The 19,302-nt window shown below is 42.3% G+C and overlaps 1 protein-coding gene across 1 annotated transcript in view; it reads right to left on the bottom strand.

Moving 5' to 3' along the window:
• EMSY (EMSY transcriptional repressor, BRCA2 interacting) overlaps nt 1–19,302 on the bottom strand; it is a 1,287,433-nt gene that overhangs the window by 165,243 nt on the left and 1,102,888 nt on the right. The window contains exon 17 of the mRNA XM_044072832.1: nt 12,649–13,197. Within this exon, the coding sequence (XP_043928767.1) occupies nt 12,649–13,197 (549 nt within the window). The remainder of the gene's footprint in view (nt 1–12,648; nt 13,198–19,302) is intronic.

Below are 19,302 nucleotides of genomic sequence, written 5' to 3'. Positions count from 1 at the left end.
AGGCATCAGCTGCTTCATAGCTGTATTTAATTAAATGGCAAGCAACCTGAGAAGAGGTCCCTAGTAAAGAAAGAGCTGAAGTCTTCCGCTCAGAGTCAAGAAGATATGAAATAACCTGACAGGCTTGAAAGATAAGAGCTAAAATATATCTGGTTGTATATTTCTGAAAGATTACCACTCAAGAACAGGGTAGCAGAAGTATAAATTGGCTTACCCAGCTTCTCCATAGTTCTTATGGGTTCATAGGTGTTTACTAGGCGAACAACCACAAGGACCTTTTTAAGCCTGGCCATGCATCCCAAATCTCTGACAAGTTCTGAAACCGTTGAAGTGTGTAAGCATGGGCCTGGGAGATGAACCATTTACAAGTTGCCTTTGTCCATTAGAGACACAGGTGCCAAACCAGGGATGAATTTCATGTTCCCCATCCAATTGTCCAAGCTGCACTTGAATTGTTTAGGGAGGAACTCTGCTTTACATGGATGGGGAGCCTGTTCCAGAGATGGGGTAATCTCTAGGATGCATACCTGTCTCTCCAGCAGTTCCTATTTATATCACAGGCAAGGTTTAAGTCTTTAGAATGGGTAGGGTAATTCTGGTGCTGTTTGCTTTTGTGGATTTGCAGAAGGCCCATCAGAATGGGGTCTGACAACGCCCTCTATGCCAGGCATACAGCTCACCTCAAAAGCCTGTAGGAGACAGAAAACAGGGATAGGGTCTTCAGGCGGTCTGCAAAGGACATTTTACTTGCGCCCTGTATTCTTTTAGTGAGGAACCGCTGTGGGTGTTCCAACTGTTGGATATGTCTGTTTAGGATAGGTCTGATGAATACCAAGTACAGTGGAACAATGACTTCGATATGTCTGTTTAGGATAGGTCTGATGAATACCAAATACAGTGAGCAATGACTTCCTTGGACTTGGATGCCATACCTTTGTTTATAAGTTGCACAACATACAATGATTTCCTCACTACTGTAGACACATGATGGTCAAAGGCTAGATTACCATCTGTGTGTGTCCTTAAACATTCAAAAGAAGAAAAATGCACACGCTGTACCACGGCTGTAGACTTTATTGAGTAAGCACTTTCAGTGATCCAACCCCTTCATCAGACTACACATCAAACTCACTTACTAAATTTATACCAATCCAATTAGGAACACAATTAATAAGAAATGTAGTCATTAAAGGAACAGTAGCATCTAAAATCATCATAAAAAAACATACATAAGTGCATTAAAAATTTTTGTAAAGCACATAAGGCTACAAAACACATCTCATATATAAAACACAATAATAATAAATAGTAAAATACTGCTAAGTAGATAAATAAATGCTACAGTGGTCGAGATTTAAAAAAAAAGTTTCAATGACACCTTATTATTGAGGCCTGGCAATTTATCTGCATTATACAGCATTATCCACCTCTGTTCTGAGGCCTCAGTATAGTTCACAAGGTCACCTTCTCCCCTATTCTCATATAGTACCTCTAATACAAAACACTTAAAAATGTGATTAGAACACTTTTATTGTGTACAGCAAGAGCACTGCTCTCTTTACAACTCCTAATATCTCTATAATGTTCAAGTATCCTGTCCTTAAGGCGCCTATTTGTCTTGCTGATGTAATACGAAAAACATATGATGCCGGTGTCAATCTGATAGACTGGGTACATATCCATGTAGGAATTGTACAGCATGTACACATATCCACTCAAGTGCTAGTTTTACACACCCCCATTTAGGCATTAAGCTTAATAGTAATTGCTATGTTGATTGTAAGATGCCTAATGTTTATTTTGCATATTGTATCATATGTTTTTCGTATTACATCAGCAAGACAAATAGGCGCCTTAAGGACAGGATACTTGAGCATTATAGAGATATTAGGAGTTGTAAAGAGAGCAGTGCTCTTGCTGTACACAATAAAAGTGAAGGTTCTAATCACGTTTTTAAGTTTTTTGTATTAGAGGTACTATATGAGAACAGGAGAGGAGGTGACCTTGTGAACTATACTGAGGCCTCAGAACAGACGTGGATAATGCTGTATAATGCAGATAAATCGCCAGACCTCAATAATAAGGTGTCATTAAAACTTTTTTTTAAATCTTGACCACTGAAACATTGATTTATCTACTTAGCAGTATTTTACTATTTATTATTATTTTTTATATATGGGATGTGTTTTGTAGCCTTATGTGCTTTACAAAAGTTTTTAATGAACTCGTGTATGTTTTTATGATTATTTTAGATGCTATTGTTCCTTTAATGACTACATTTCTTATTAATTGTGCTCCTAATTGGATTAGTATAAATTTAGTGAGTTCGATGTGTAGTCTGATGAAGGGGTTGGATCCCCGAAAGTGCTTACTCAAAGTCTACAGCCGTGGTACAGCATGTGCGTTTTTCTTTTTTTGAATATTTATCTTTTGCGCACCAGCTGTTTTACTAGTTGGATAGAAATGTTTATTTCGTGTCCTTAAACCCCTGACTACTGGGTCAACTTTAAGGGCTGTGTTGTCAACATGATAGTTACTAGGGGAGGATGACTTCCAGAAGGATACTATTATGTATTTCTTGACATTTATGTTCAGTCCATGTCTCTGACACCAGTTGTTTGATTGTATCAGCCCCTCCTGTAGAACACTTATTTGAGTTCAAGATTCAATGACTGCTCCTAATTTGCAGATTTACTCAGCCAGAGACCACTGCGGTGATGGTGCTGCGGTAGCGTTGTCGCCTCACAATTAGATGTTGCACGTTCAATTCTCAGTTAGAACGTCTTCTGTGTGTCGACATGTGTGAATGGGCATTCCTTCATTGAAGGTTGCGCGTTAGGCCCAGCAAGCCAGCACGTAAAAGTCTACTGCCAATCGTTAGCGGACCGGAGTTCTGCTGTGGCGACCCCTAACTGGGAAAAGCCGAAAGAAGACAGACAGTCAAGCCAGAGACCACTGACATTGGTCTTGACTTCAGGGAAGTAAATGCCAAAAAGGATCAGTCCAAGGACTGAACCCGGAGAGACTCCACTTGTGACTGGCCTCTTTGTAGAGGTGGACTCCCCAGTTCTTGTTTGTGAGCCAGCAGGCTATCCACCGGGTGACATACAAGTTTGTATCTAACCTTTTGAGTTTCTCAACAATGCCAGAGTGGGGTACTGTGTCAAATGCCTTGGCCAGGTCAATGTAGCTAGTGTTAACCATTTTGCCCTCATCCATAGCTTTGGTGACCTTCTGAAAGAAGTCCATCAGGATCAGTAGGCAAGATCTGCCCTTGACGAAACCAAACTGGGTTGGGTTCAGTTGTCTGGAGGCTTACTATATCACTACTGATCATTCCCATGATAATTCTTTCCATGGCTTTACCATACAAGACTAGTGAGACTTATGGGTCTGTAGTTAAGGATCTGTAGATGGCCCACTTTTGTGCAGAGGGATGACTGTTGCTGTTCTCCATTCATGAGGCACAAAGCCTGTTTGGAAGCTACAGTTAAATAGTAATTCCACAGGCCCCGACAGGTCATGTTTCAAGCTACTTAGAAGGCATCCTGGGATATTGTCTGGGTCCACCGATGCAGTGCTCTTGACCTCAAAAAGAGCATTAAGAACCTGTTCACTAGTGATAGCAAAGGGTGTTATAGCTGCCGTTTTTTCCTGAGGGAAGGTTGAGGAGGAGAGAGGGGTAAAGTTGGAGCAGAATTTATTGGCCAGTAGGTTTGCTATATCTTCTGGCACAGTATAGGTGGCTCCATTTACAATTAGCTCTGCACACAATTGTGTATTGCCTTTGAGGTCTGTGGATAAAGCTAAAGAATGCCTTGTGGTTTTCCTTGGCTTGGGAGGCCAAATTAACCTCAAGTTTGGCTTTGGTAGACTTTATTTGTCCTCTGAGATGTTTGTTTAGTTTGATGAGAATGCTTTTATCCTGCTGGGTGCTGCACCTCCTAATTTTTGCCATAATTAAAACTTGAAGAGAAAGCTCTGTCTCTTGAGAGATAGACAGAGATAGAATTTTTCCCACCCTCCCACCTTGTCACTTTTGTGTTCTTAAACACCACTGTCTTTCTATTTGCCTGCCCCGTATATTAATGTGACCAAATATCTCATTCCCTCTCTCCTTTGGCTGGTGTGAGCAAGCACATAATTATCATTTTACAAAATCACTCCCCCGTCAACTATTTAAACTTATTGGCCATCCTGCTGTATTCCATAGTCCCAGAAAACAAACGTGCCCATCCCCTTTCAGTCTATCTTGCTCTTTTAAAAATAGTGGCTCTCCACTAAAACTCCACTTTTTAGACAACTAAAACTTAAGTTTCCCATTTTCATATCTAACTGCTTAGTGCACACTGCAGTGTCTAGGATAAACCATTTTTTTCATCTTACATTTAAGTATTTACTGCAAGGCCACCAGTTACTGGAGGGCCCACATTCTGCCTCTCAGTAGTCATCATGGGATTAGTGCTGTTTTCTCCTGGTGAGAGGAGGAGTTATACGGACATTATTTCCCGGAGACTGCTAATCACCAGAAACCAAATATCTGCATTATAGGTGACAGCTTGGAATCTGTGCTTATATTCTGAAACTGGTGAGAGAAAGAGCTGAGTGCATTGATTCTGGACTGCTTCTGATTGGAGAGCGTGTGTCTGTGCTTAAATGTACCTGACTGGTCTAGTTGCTATTCGAGCCAACTACCAAAAAAAGGCCACAAGCCTACAGATCCTTGCATCATCTGGGAGAAGACTGTGGATCACCAAACGGGCTGTGGCCTGCTTCACTTCTTGGGAATGGTGCTAACATATTGCTTCTGGTGAGAGAAGAAGCAAAGGAGCATTGTATCCCAACAAAGTGAAGCAGTGGTGAGACCAGCATTAGTAGTAGCCAGGTAGTAGCCATTCATGCGACTCCCCTCTTTTCATCATTCTTGACAAGCTAATTCTTTGTTTTCAGTAAGTACTGCTTGATTTGTTTCTAACTTCAGAATATCTGCCTAAATACTTCATCCTTAAATTTTTAGGGTCTATGTGTTAGTTTCCCCTCTAGTGTTTGGCGTTGCTCTGTACAGACTCAGACACCTTGAGTAACATTTTTTTCCGGTAAAAGCACAACTGAAATTTCTCCAATACCTAGTTGCACATATGACAACTAGTTTGCAGTGACAAACTGTTCACATAGTTGCAAACTGGATACTCCTGAGTGTGATTGATATTCTCACTCCAACTGTCTAATCAATAAAAAAAGGTCTGTTGCCATGGATATGAACTTTACTACTATCTCCATTACCGGGCTTGGTGGATATGGGCATACTGAGGCAATGTAGAAATTGCCTCATGTTCAAAGGTAGGTACTAGGCTATCGGCCCTGGGGCCTATATATGCCTAGCCAAAAAAGTTCCCTGGCTTTCGCCACCCAAGAGAGTTATTTTCCTGCACCCCTGTCTAGCAGGGCCACAGAAGTGATCCCTGGGGTGAATTTCCTATTTCCCATCCAACTGTCAAGATTTTTCTTAAAGAGGGCTAATGGGGAGCTTTGCTTGACATGAATGGGTAGTCTGTTCCAGAGCATGGGAAGTCTCTGGGACAGGAATCTATCCCTCCAGCATGTTCTGTTTATTGTGGCGGCAAGGTTTAGGTCCCTGCAGCGTGTGGCTTGGAGGGACTGGGGTTTCTTTAAGTGTAGCATGTCCAACAGATCTAGGTTTGACATGGCTTTGTATGTTAGGCAGAGGTTGCCTCTCAGTAGGCGATAAGCGACAGAGTAGAGCTGGAGCTTTTTGAGATGGTCAGCGTATGGCCATCTGTTTGAGGCCGGTAAACCTCTTAGTGAGGTATTTCTATGGCCTTTCTAGTTGTTATAGATGTCTTGCGAGGTACATGCCAAATGGGGTATTGCACTCTATAATGGGTCTGATGAGGGATGCGTAGAGAGGAACAATGACCTCTTTTTTTCTGGAGGTGAACCACTTTGTGATGAGGTGCGCCACATAGAAGGATTCCCTGACTACTGTGGCAATGTGATTATCAAAGGAGAGACTACTATCCACCTGTGTCCTAAGGTCTCTTCTCACACTTTTGGTGTTTAATAGGCTACCACCTATGTGGTAGTTAATGGGTACAGTGTTTTTCCCAAAGGGGATGACACAATGCACTTCTTGGCATTGAGCTTGAGGCCATGACTGACACCAAGCATCAGTTTCAGTGAGGCCCCTTTGTAGAATGTCCACATCATTAAGAGATTCTATTATGGCACCTAGTTTGCAGTCGTCTGCGAACTTCGTTAGCCAAAGACCTGCTGTATTAGCCTGGACTTCTGAGAAGTAGATGCCAAACAGGAGAGGACCCAGGACTAAGCCTTGTGGTACTCCACTTGTCACTGGTCTGAAGTTGGATTTGGAACTGGCTACTTTCACTGTGTGGGTTCTGTCAGTGAGCAAGTTGGCCACCCATCTTGTGACAAAGGGATTTATGCCCAGTCTAGTGAGTTTATTTATAATTCCAGAGTGCAGGAGGATGCTGAAAGCCTTGGCGAGGTCAAGATAGGCTGTGTGCACCACCTTATCATCTATGGCTCTGGTGACTACTTCAAAGAAGTCAATCAGGTTTAGGAGGCATGACATACCTTTTACAAACCCAAACTGAGTGGGGTCCAGAGTTTGGAGGTTACCTATGTCCTTGTTTATAAGCTCCACGAGGATATATTCCATGGCTTTGCAGACCAGGCTTGTCAGGCTAATCAGGCAGTTCCCAGGGTCTGTGGAGGCACCTCATTTGTGGAGTGGGATAACCATCCCTGTGCGCCATTCAGTAGGCACAAAGCCTGAAGTGAGGCCAAGATTGAACATGGTACTTAACTGGTGTGCCAGATCGTTTTGTAGTTCGTGCAGAATGCAGCCCGGGATGTTGTCAGGTCCCATGGATGTTGTGTTCTTGGCTTTGGAGAGTGTGGTCTTTACTTGTGCAGCTGTGATTACAGAGGCTTTGCATTCTTTCGGTATAGTGATGGGCCCTTTGGGGGATGAGGTGGAGAGTGAAGTTTGCACTGAACCTGCCAGGATGCTGGCAATATCAGTTGGGTCTGTATAGCTAGTGCCATTGTGCTGTAGCTCAGAGAAGATCTGAGTGTTGCCATTGAGATTCTTGACATAGCTGTAGAATGTTTTGTGGCTGTCTTTAGAATTAGTGGCGATTTTATTTTCATAACTAGCTTTGGAGGATTTTATGAGGGATCTCAACTTCTTACTAAGGCTGACCAGAGAGTTCCTGCAATCAGGGGATTTTACTCTCTTTTGCAACAGCTTCTTCCTTCTGTTGTAGAGTTTGTTTATGGCAGCGGACCACCAGATTGGCTTCCTATTTTTAGAAGATAATGTCTTGGTTCTGTTGGGGATGGCACAATCCATGCACTTGTGCATGTGCCTATACAGTACATTTGTATAGGATTCAGCAGTCGTAGCTCTATTTTCCATCTGCATTGGTGTCGTGAAGCTTGCCACCTCTGTCTTAAGAAGCATGAAGTTGGCTATGGAAAAGTTTTTTACGGTGGTTTCCTTAATAGGGGGGCAGGATATTGATGTCTAGGGTGATTAGCTTGTGGTCAGATCTGACCAGCAAGGAGTTGACCTCTGGTGTGGAACATCGGTTGCCCACATTGGTAATGACCAGGTCCAGGATATTGCTGCTCCTGGTGGAGGCATGGACAAGCTGATCCACGGCACTGGAATTTATGAATTCTAGAAAGCGTTGAGCAAATGAGTTAGTACACGAGTAGTTTTCCAAGTTGATGGTGGGGTAGTTGAAAATCGCCCATTATTAGGGTATTGGGCTGTACCTTAATATTACCCAGTATATTAAGAAACATGGAGTGGGCATCCTGGGGCATGGTGGGGATCTGTAACAAGTTACAACCTGGATTGCAGTCTTGCCCAGTGTTAGTTGCACTTGGATAATTTTGGATGCATTATGTTAAGCAACTAGCCTGGAGGTGTGGATATCCTTAATGAATATGGACACACCTTCTCCTCTAGTGTTTCAGTCCAGGTTAGATGGACGAAAGGTGTGGTATGACTTATAGCCTGGTAATACAGTGGTGCTCGATGGAGCCTTGAACCAGGTCTCCGTCACTGCACAGATGTTGATGTTCTCAATTTAAGGAGTGCCTCAAGTGAGTGCATTTTGAGGTTTAGGCTTCTAGCATTGAGTAGCATTACCCTCAGATTTTGTTTGCTTATACCTGCTATGGTGGTGAGTTTGTCATTAAACCTTGCCTAAAAAAGTTACTATAGGGGTGGCAAGAGCCTCAGCCAGTATCCAGAATCCTAGGGGCAACAGGTGCAGGCCATCTCTGGCAAAGCATCGTGGTCTGTCGATCATGTCATCCCAGGCAGACAGACACTGGATCCCCTTAGAATGACACCAGAAGCTTACCCAATTGTTGAAGTCAATCATTTTGTCTTTGCACTGTGGTATCATTCTGGGTGATGGCAGGATGCTACTCAGGGCTAGAGTCATACCTGCCTGGACAACATGATCAGAGAGCTCCTCCATGTCTCTCTTCATGTAGTCCAGGGAGGTACATCTCAGGTCATTCCCACCAACATGGACAATGACAAGAGTCATATTTGTATTTGTTGTGGAGTGACCTGAGTGCTTGCGTTATGTGGTGAATCCTGGCACCCGGCAGGAAGCTGACAGTAACTTTCTCCTTGTTTAGCCTGGTGAGGGGGACATCAGTGTGCCTGCATATAGAGTCACCTATGACATGTGTGTTGGGTACGTTGTTTTGTCTTATGGGCTGAGGTTGAGTGGCACACTGATTTTGTGGGCTGTGTGTCATTTGGGTAGTGTTGGGGGGTGGTGGTTGCTTGCGTTCCTGCTTTGGAGGTCTCTCTTGTTTGGGCAGATTTTTATTGAGAGCTTCCGAGAATGTAGGTGCGTGTTTTGTGTTACTATGTGTGGGTTTAGGTGGTGTATGTTTTGATGGACTATGTGCTGAGTGTGGTGTGGTGCAGGTATTTACCTTCTCCTCTTGACTGTCTAGTACAGTCTTGGCTGGAGAAAGCTTGGCTTCCAGTTTGGCTATATAAGTGCATCTCTCACAGGTTGTAGTGTTGGGTGGTAGGTGGAGAGGGTTGTCAGTGTACATGAGGCAATTGCCCCAAGATGCCCCAAAAACTGTTTTCCTCCTAACAAGTGAGGAAAGTTGAGTGCTGCAGTAATTTGTAGATTATTTAGTGCATGCAACGAGTTTTGAACAAGTGCTGAGCACAAGGAAACAGTTTTGAGTGCTAAAACTAGAAAACTGGCTAGTTCTAAGGGAAAATTAGAAGAGCAGACTTTCTGGCACTGGGAATAGTTTAACCCTAGTTAAGCGGCGCTGTGTGATGCGCAAAACGAGATGAGAAACTTCCTTCAATCTTAGTAAGGTCTAGGCAGCACAGAAACTAAAAATCAGCCCAGAATTCAGCAAAATCTGAAAACCGGACTCTACTGGTTATAGAAAGGCAGGAAACGAGTAGAGAGATTTAATTTTTGAAAAAAACAAAAAAAAAATTCAAACAGATACAGTAAGACAAACACTTTTAAAGCAGAAAAATGGTTATCGCACTTGAGTGTGTAGCCCTCAACAGTTTATAGACAACCAGTTAATTCTCAAGCCGACTGATATGGTATGTGAGATATGTATTCACACAATGCCACTGAAGGCAAAGCTCTCACATAAAAGTATTCCTAATGTCAGTAAGATTGTCAGCAGTATACATGCTGCACCCATCACACAATTCAAAGAAGGCATATAGAACCACATATGCTGAGGCACTTACATGTAACCTTCCTAAACCACAAAGACTTCCTAGACAAAATACACACAAACACCCTCAGCAGCCCCAAATGCACTCTTTCAAAACAACACCCACCATCAACACGTAGAGCTACAACTCATGGAGCCTCTACCTCTAAGCCCATAAGGCAAGTGACCATACAATTCAACATTCTAGTCATTGGAGACTACATCAATGATGTCCCTCTCAACAGGCTGAGTAAGGACAAAGTTACAGTCAAGCTAGGATCTGCCACATTACGCATGCACTCAGGTCACTGAACTACAATTACCAATATGACTTGGTCATAGTCCATGTAGGAGTAAATGACCCGAGATGTACCTCCCTAGACTATATATGAAGAGAGACATCATGGAGCTCTATGCGTCTCAGGCTGGTATGAGCCTAGCATTGAGCAGCATTTTACCTTCTCCAAGGATGATGCCACAATACAAACAAATGTGACTGACTTTAATAACTGGCTTAGTTTCTGGGGTCATTCTAAGGGAGAGCAATATTTGTCAGCATGGAAGGAGATGGTCAACAGAGCACACTGCTTTGCCAGGGATGGTCTGTACTTCTCCCATCTAGGCTTTCGAATATTGGCTAAAACACCATCTTCCCCATAGTGCCTTTTTTAGGCACTGCCAAACTGAAAGTACTTCCGACACAGCAAATCAACACCAAGAAAAACTAAGAGCGATTACTGCCCAATGCTAGGAGTCTAAACAAAAAACTCCACTCCCTAGAAGCTCGGTTTCCCCTAGAGAATGCTGATGTACGTGCAGTCACCGAGACATGGTTGGTGTGACAGAGCAAGATGCAGAGGACAGGTAGAAATGGAAACAGTTGATCTGCTGTGGCGACCCCTAACAGAAGCAGCCGAAAGAAGAAGACGACCTTTAGATTTTCTTTGTTTTGATTTGCTATGTCGGAAGTACTTTCAACTTGGCATTGCCTAAAAAAGGCATTATGGGGGAAGACAGTGTTTTAGCTAATATTCAAAAGCTGTTCTTGCCACAGGGACGCAACTGTGTAAAAGGCAAACAGTTTAGAAGGCATATCAGAGGCAACCAACATCACAGAAGGGCACTTATAAACAGACTTACAATCTTCAGGCACCTTATAAAACCTATCTTTTTTTTTTTTAGGAGCAGAGGGCAGGGAATCAGGAGCCTGAGAAGCAGTGGAAGAAGTATCCAAGCAAGGTAGCAAGAACAGGAGGCAGAGCAGAGGGCCTAGGAGTCTCCATTTGCAGAAGTTCATAGTACCTCCTTTGAGCATCAGAGACCTGAACACAATCCCACTTAAACTCCATAATAAAGGAAATTCTGTCACCAAACAAAATATCCTCAAAAGGAGATTCACAGTTAATAGACTCCTCTTCTTCAGACCCATAATCTAAGGGAGAAGGAATCTTGGAAAAATAGGTCAGGAATAATTCATTATAATCCTTATCTTCATCAGAGAAAACCTACTCCCTAGGCCTCTTAAGAGGTGTAGATGACCAAGTGGGAGCAGGAACAGAAACCCCTAAGGAGGTTTTACATCCAATTAAACAGGCCTTGAGAGGAATTTTGCCATTAACTCTGAGGATCTTTCAAGCAGGAAAAATATACCTAGCTTTTCTGCTTCCTTTTTAATGGTACATCAGTCTTAAATATCTTAGGAGGCTCAGACCCATGATAGCATTCTACAAGTGCAGTTGGTACCTCTTCCCTTACCAAAATTTGAGGAACACCCCTAGGTCCTTTGGGAATTATCAACTGAGGTTCCCACTGAACATCCAAAGTGGAAGTCGTGCAAGGCCTCCATGGACGTGCACAAAGCCAGATTGATGCCGGCCTCTGAAGCAGTTGTGACAGATTAATCTAATTGAGACTGGACGGTCTTTCGGGCTTTAACCACCCTCAGGAGAGACTAGGTACAGCAGAAGAATCTGACCAAACTTTCTTGGCAGTCATCACAGATAGCTGGCCATTGGGCTGGGAAAATCCTTCCATAATCTCTTTAGCCAACAACGTAAGATGATGGTTTTCTAAACAAATCAAGTAAGAGAACAGACTATGCAACATCTTGGGAACAAAAGCCTGGCAAATAGCACAAGACGTGTGGTCATGGGAAGCACCTAATCAAAATAAACACTGCTTGTGATGACCTTTATGGGCAATTTGTGTCTCACATTGGCATTTCTCCTTTCTGGATGACATGAAACCAGCAACCAAACAATAAAAAAACAGATAAGAAAAACTCTAACGGGGCACTTATCTGAAAGCGGCTTGGTAACAACAGGCTGATGAAATGATGAAAGAGCGTTCAGCCTGGCGGCAAAGAAGTTCTGAAGGTTGTACATCTGGGCATCACAGTTATGCCCTATGCCGTGCACGGGGAGCAGGAGTTTGACTTTCAGTGTACCCATTACAACCTAAAGGCTTTAGTATACTGGCCAGACATCAGGCTACCCTTGGCAGGTGATCCCTATTGTGAAGAACAATGCAACAATGACATGGAAAGACATGATCACATTACCTTTATTGCAAACATCTGATCTTACGTGCAGAACAATGAAATCAAGTATGGCAAATAGCCAGACTACATCAAACCGTGGAGTCTTTAACCTATGACCATGTTTTAAGCAAATCATTTCACACGCCTTAAAGTTCTACAATTTTAAAGTCAAGATTTTGAGCTGGAATATGTTTCACAAATCTTAAGCTGTAACGGGAAAGCTGCATTTAGAAACAAACAAGCAAGCAATGTTCACACCATCAAGTACTAATTTACTGCAGTAATAAAAGCTGTTTAACCAATGTACTTCACATGCCAAGTGTCACCTGGGTCGGTGCGTGTTTTTCCAGAGGAGGGGGTCTCTTTAGTGTGGCTTGCTGGAATTGGACTTGGACCTTTTGCGTTGGGATATGCTGCAGTTTTGGAAGTTGCTGCTGAGGTGTTTTCACAGCAAATACTTGCACCACATTCTGCTGTGGTTGTGTTGTTACCAGTGACACAGGCCTCTCTTTGGACACAACTTGCTGTGCTTGTAAAATGTGCTTGGTCTGTGCCAATTCGTGCTGTCCCTGGGAGGTCGGATGCTTAATCTGGAACTGTTGAGTTGTATGAAGCCTTTGCTGCAAAAGTTCATGCTGCAGATGTGCTGCGTGCTTCAGTTGTGGCTTAGCTTGCAAATGCTGTACAGTCCGAATCTGAAGCTGTGCATGCTCTGGCTGTGACACTTTCTGCTGCTTGAACACAGTCTGTACCGTTTGTGCAGACCTGTAGAACAGGCCTGTCTGAGGATCTAAAGTGTCCATTTCTTCAACTTCTCCCTCCTCAACTCCGCTCTCTTCAGCTTGTTTTGTTGCAACTGAATGACTAGTGACAGCCTGAAGACAAAGAAAACAGCACACATGAGTCATGACAAAGAAAGCCACAGAAACAATGTCTGCTTGTTTACTGACATTTCGGTACACATTTTCTGTAATACAAGTACTCATACTTGTAACAACCGTTACTAGGTAGTTGACTGGGTACTGCAATTACTACTACTCACTATCTTCTTCTCTAAGGGAAGTAAGGGGCCAGACTTGGGGAAGAATCTACAGTTACCCATCCAATCATCTAGGTTATAGAACAGCATTAGGGAGCTACTTTGTTTAATATGCCGGGAAAGTCTGTTGCATAGGACAGGAGTGTTTTGTTGGGAGAGGTTTTTATCTTGCAAGCAGGTTCTGGTTATACTACAATGGAATTTGAGGTCTCTTGTACAGGGGTTTGTGGTGTTACAGGTCTTGCAAATGTGCAGGAAGGTTAGGTATGACTGGGTCATTTGAATTCTTGCAGGCTACGCAGAGGTCACCTTGTTGGGAGTCTATACGAGATGCAGAAGAGAGCATTAAGGTGTACTCATACCCAGGCCTTTCATTAGTCTATTATGGGCCTAAAAAGGAGAAATAGAAAGGGATGGCAGCATCTTTGGACCTTAGAAGACACGCATTTGGTAATCAAGCTGCACTAGCAGGAATGACTTTACAATGGCATTAGACGTGCCACAGCCAGAGCAGAGATCATTGTTACCAAAAGTGCACGTCCCTAATAACCATGTCAGTTTTGAAGGGTGGATCATTTACGTAGCAATTGCATGGGTGCTCATGTTTTCCAAACAGCATAAAACTACACTTCTTAGCATTTAACATTAGATGGTCCTGGCACCATAGGTGTATAAATATTAAGCCCTCTTGGTGGACATGCGAGTCATCCAGAGAACTGTTTATAGCTCCATGTTTGCAATCATCTCCAACAGTGGCCAAAGACTCATAACATCAGTAAATACCAAACAGAGGTGGGAAAAGTACTGAAGCCTGGGGGAATCCTAACAGTAAAAAGCATTTTAGAGGGGAGCATTTCCACAATCTTAAGTGTTCTGTCCTTGAGCCAGTCTGCGACCCAATGGGTTGCACAGGGGTTTAAATGTACTTTGATTAGTCTTGTCTATATTGCTCCAGAATAGACCTTTTGAGGCCTTTGTCAGGTCAAGCTAAGTGGTGTGCCTTGATTATGCCCTTATCTAATGCCGGAGTGACTTTTTCAAGGAAGTCCACTAGGATAAGCAGGCAGATCCTTCCTTTAACAATCCCAGACTGACCTGCATCAAGGGACTGTAAAAGTGCCTATATAACTAATCAACCAATATAACCAAATCCACAATTCATCAAACACAACACCTCTTGCTGTGCAACCCAAACTGCATCTCGACAAACTCTTATTGACCAGCTTCATTTCCAAGCTTGAATAAGCCACCACCCTCTTGATATATTAGTAATTACTGAAACAGTACTATTTTCTCACACCAGGCTCTAATATAATCAGAACTGACAGATTAAAGAAAAAGGGTGGCAGTGTCACTGCTATCTAGTCCATCTGCCTAGAGGGGACACTACCCACATACTATCCCACAAATTTAGCAGTGCTGAGCTCTTCATCACTTTCTCAAACTTAATACAAAAAATCAATGCATAACTGCTCTCTACATTCCTCCTGGACTACATTACACCACAGCTTAAGTAGCGCCAGTGGTGCAACAGGCAGCTCACTTGTCTTTGGCACAGAAGGCTATGGGTGCTATACCACATCTGGAAGATAAATTGTCAACATTACAGTGCAGCATAAAGAGTGGTGTTGCACCCCTGAATGTGCAGCTCTTCTGATGAGATGTTAAAATGCCCCATCTGCTTGAATTATTGGAGCTCTGGTGGATGTAAAAGATTCCATGCCACCTACCAAAAATAAATCTTATATTATGCAAGAAATAACCCCCCACAAAACTGTTATTCTAGGTGACCTAAATACAGATTGATAACACTTCATTACCAAATTCCCTAAAACCACTTTAAACCTCTATGGCTTTACTCATCTCAGTAACAACCCAACAATACACAGCAATGTAATAAAGCTTCTATACTAGACTGAACACTTAATTCCATACCCCTACCAATTTTGCATCCTCTGGGACCTTTGAAAATAGGAAATGTTGGACAGTGATCACTGTCTAAACACCCATGTACTGCAGCTTCTATTTGACAGAAATTTCTGAAGAAGCAAACCAACTTTTGACAGGCAAAACCTCCCATGGGCAGCCATCTCAGTCTGGATAGGCAGAGAGGTATTCCAAGACTGACAAAAGTGGTTCTCCCTTGACATGCTTAACCCCAACATGGTGGCTATACTGATTACATGAGTGGGAGCCAAGCAAAAGAAGAACTTCCACAGGAGAGTCACCCATCTGTGGCTGAAGCAATTCAACAGCCTGCTAAAGGGGCAAAAGCTGCTTAGAAAAAGTCTGCTTTTTGTGGGTGCAAGAAGGAAGAACAAAGGAACCACTAGGCTGTGCCATACTAAATCTGAAAAAGGTGTCCGAGTCCTGAGGAAATCTGGCAGCAGTAGTCTACGAAAGAGGCAAGTTTTATAAAGTCAATTTTCCCACTAAAAACACAGTGAAAAGCATTTTAAATTACTTTTGGGCTTGTGGTAAATGTTCAACACAAATTCTAGACATGAAAAAATATCTTTAACAACTTTTTTCCCTGAAAAGTAAAAAGTAAAATGTCACTAATGTCATGTGACTGTCCATAAAACACTTTTTTTCTAGGCTTAGAAGTAAAAGTTTTACAGAAAAAGTTAACTTTCTGTACTAAACATACAGATGGTTTATTCTCCAAAGGAAACTGCTCAGCAAAGACAATGCTCTACCTGACCATCAAGCCTTGAAAGACTGCAAGAGGAGTGTTCATCAGCGGCAGGAAAGTTCTGAAGGGCTTGGCGCTAAGCAACTGATTCTTCAGCTTGTCTAGAGCTACTTAATGGTTTAGATACATGGAAGGTACCCTTAAGCTTTGGAAGCTGGTCAGCTGTTATAGCCTTTGTATAACAAAGGTTATTGCAAGCAGTGATCAAATGACAAATGTGCAGTTATTTTTATTTATTTTTTTTTTCAGCTTTGGGGAGTAGGGGTGTCAGTCTTGGAACTTGCTAGGGAACAAATGACCTAGCTAGGCTCTAGGTAAAGTAAAGACAGAACCTTCACCTGCCGGTGTCACTTGGTGATTATACAAAAAAAAAATTAAAAATACAAAAAAAAGACGCATGAAATACTGCATCTGGTTGGTGGCAAAATGCACCGTTTTATGGGATCAGACACTAATGTCAAAAACAACCAGTCTTTCTACTGCATTTGTGTGCGTGCACATGTAATGTGACTTTAGGTTTGGAGTAGTTGCTTTCTGTTGCTATTTAATGGTTTCTGTTTTAGTACTAGTAAAAAATTAGTACTGCTTACATTAACTTATTAAACAACAGTCCTCACACCTGTGTCTCTGGTGAGAACAGTACAAAGGATTCCTCAGAGAATGACTGCCTGACAGAACACGTAATGTTTGTTTAGGAAAATGTACTTCTAAGATGGAAAAAAGTGCTCAAAACACACAGGTCCATGGAAAGCTGAACATCAGAACATTAAATAATCTCTACTATAATGTTAAACTGCCCGAACACAATAAAGCTTCATAAATCATTAAAAAGGCAGATTCATTACACAGTCTCTTCACTTATCATGCAGAAAAGAACTGTACAGTGCTGAATCAGCATTTAATCTAAGAGTAATGTATATTACTTTAGGATAACATGCCACATGAAACAAGTTCCATCACAATACTTCACGTAAAACAGGCAAACTGACAGCAGTGACGTCAAGCTACTGTAGTTATCTTAAAAGAAAGCAAGACTTCAGTTTCTTGTGAAACGACAGCCAATGAATTCTAGTCAATTCTGTAATAACCATCTCTTCAGCTTCACTAGGCTTAAAGGCCCTGTTAAAATAAAATTGTTGTAAGTTTTACATTCTGAACATGCAAATAAGCACCAACAAGTGAATTCAAACAATCAGAATACAGACATCTACTGCAATAACAAATATAGTGGCTAAATTTCACTTTTCTACTGCAAACTGACAAATAAAGTATAAACTGAAAAAGCATATACTTGGCAACTACAAAATATTTCCCATAAAGTCTCACCACAAAACGGTAAGCAAGAACAGCTCCAATTGCTGACTTGTCAGTGGCAAACAAGCCAGAGTACCACCTACTGAATGTTAGCCCTCTGCAGTACAGGACGTACTACATGGCCAATTAATCAAGGAAGTGGATCACTGATGTACAAAAACTGGATCAAGGCAAGAAAGCTTAAAATTATCTGTAGATTTCATTCATAGGTTCATAGGTTCGTACTAGGCTATCTGCCCTAGGGCATTTATAAGCCTAGCCAGAGTGTATGTGGCTTACACCACCCCTTAGGATGAGAATACTACGCCCTTTTAGGGTTTAGTTTACTATGCCTCGTAGTGACACAGAGATGACCCCCGGGGTAAACCTACGATCTCCCATCCACTCGTCGAGATTTCTCTTGAATAGAGTCAGTGAGGGGCTCTGCCTAACATGGACTGGGATTCTGTTCCAGAGTGTAGGGAGCCTCTGGGTTATGAATCTGTCCCTCCAGCACGTTCTATTTATTTCTGTGTTGAGGTTTAAGTCACTTGTTCTAGTGGCTCTGATGGATTTGGATTTTCTGAGGTGGAGCATGTCCATTAATTCAGGATTGGACATGGCCTTGTACGTCAGGCACAGATCACCTCTGAGTAGGCGGTATGCGACTGAATAGAGCTGGAGTTTTTTCAGTCGGGCAGCATATGACATATGTTTAAGACCCTTTATCCTCTTGGTGAGGAACTTTTGGGGTCTTTCCAACTGCTGCAGGTGTCGGGTGAGATACATCCCAAACGGGACATTGTACTCAATCATTGGCCTGATAAGAGAAGAGTACAGGGGCACAATGACCTCTCTTGATCTAGATGTGAAACCCTTCATGATAAGGTGGGCAATATAGAAGGTCTTCCTAACCACTTTGGCAATGTGAGTGTCAAATGAGAGGTTACTGTCAACCTGGGTCCCTAGGTCCCTGATTACCTCTTCCGTACTTAATGGATTACCACCTATGTGGTAATTTGTCGGTACCTTGTTTTTCCCAAAGGGTATGACTATACATTTTTTGGCGTTCAGCTTAAGGCCATGGCTCTGGCACCAATTATCCGTTTCTATGAGGCCTCTCATTTCATCTCTAGCTGCAAACTGTGCAAGTGAGACCAAGACAATTCATAAAAGCAAAGATTTTAGGCATTTGTGCCTAGCAGATCCAATCCTACCAAAATATACAACTTCAAAAAAAGAAACTGCATGCAGCTACAAAGCAATCACCTTTCTCTTGTGCACATTTTACAGGAATAAATTTACAACGGCAATGAAATCCATAACGGCAAGATGAATGTTATATTCCGTGTTTGTGTGTGTGTCAGCTTCAAAAGCTCCAACGTTCAGTTGTGACAGCATGAAGAAAGTGACATCATCTGGATTCAAGACTCAACCAGCAATGCCATAATACTTGCAATAATCCATTCCATAATGGAGCAAATAAGCCCAACACTCTGCATTTGTTAACACTGATCAACACACACCACTTCCTCTGTTTCAGATGCTAGAACTGAAGGGTGTAGCCAGGCATACTCTTTGTACCCTCCTGAAAACATTTTTCTTTTCCGAGCATCACTTGAAAACATTAGGGCTTTCTGAGACCATATTATGACTACAACTGCCTAAAATAATGCCTCCAATTAAAAGTACACAGTTTGGTTTTACAAAGAACTGCTAATCTAAAAATATATCTTTAATAGCTAAAGGGAACTCTTTTTTTTTTTTTTTTTTTTAAGAATGCAAGGCAGTTGGAGGGGCACCAGTAAGAGTGTGAGTACAAAAAATGCTCTGGCTGCACCCCTGCTGTAACTACAAGTAGTCTGACTACACTAACTCGGGCTACTGCTGCCACCTTCTGAAGATTTCTGACTATCACCACACTTTCTCTGACACACTCTACCAGACAACAGC

This window comes from Protopterus annectens, chromosome 5.part1 (genome assembly GCF_019279795.1).
Source record: "Protopterus annectens isolate FY-2018-M chromosome 5.part1, PAN1.0, whole genome shotgun sequence".
Classification (NCBI taxonomy): Eukaryota; Metazoa; Chordata; order Ceratodontiformes; family Protopteridae; genus Protopterus; species Protopterus annectens.
The sequence above is the reverse complement of the archived record's forward strand: the minus strand, read 5'-3'. Positions and strand labels throughout refer to the sequence as shown.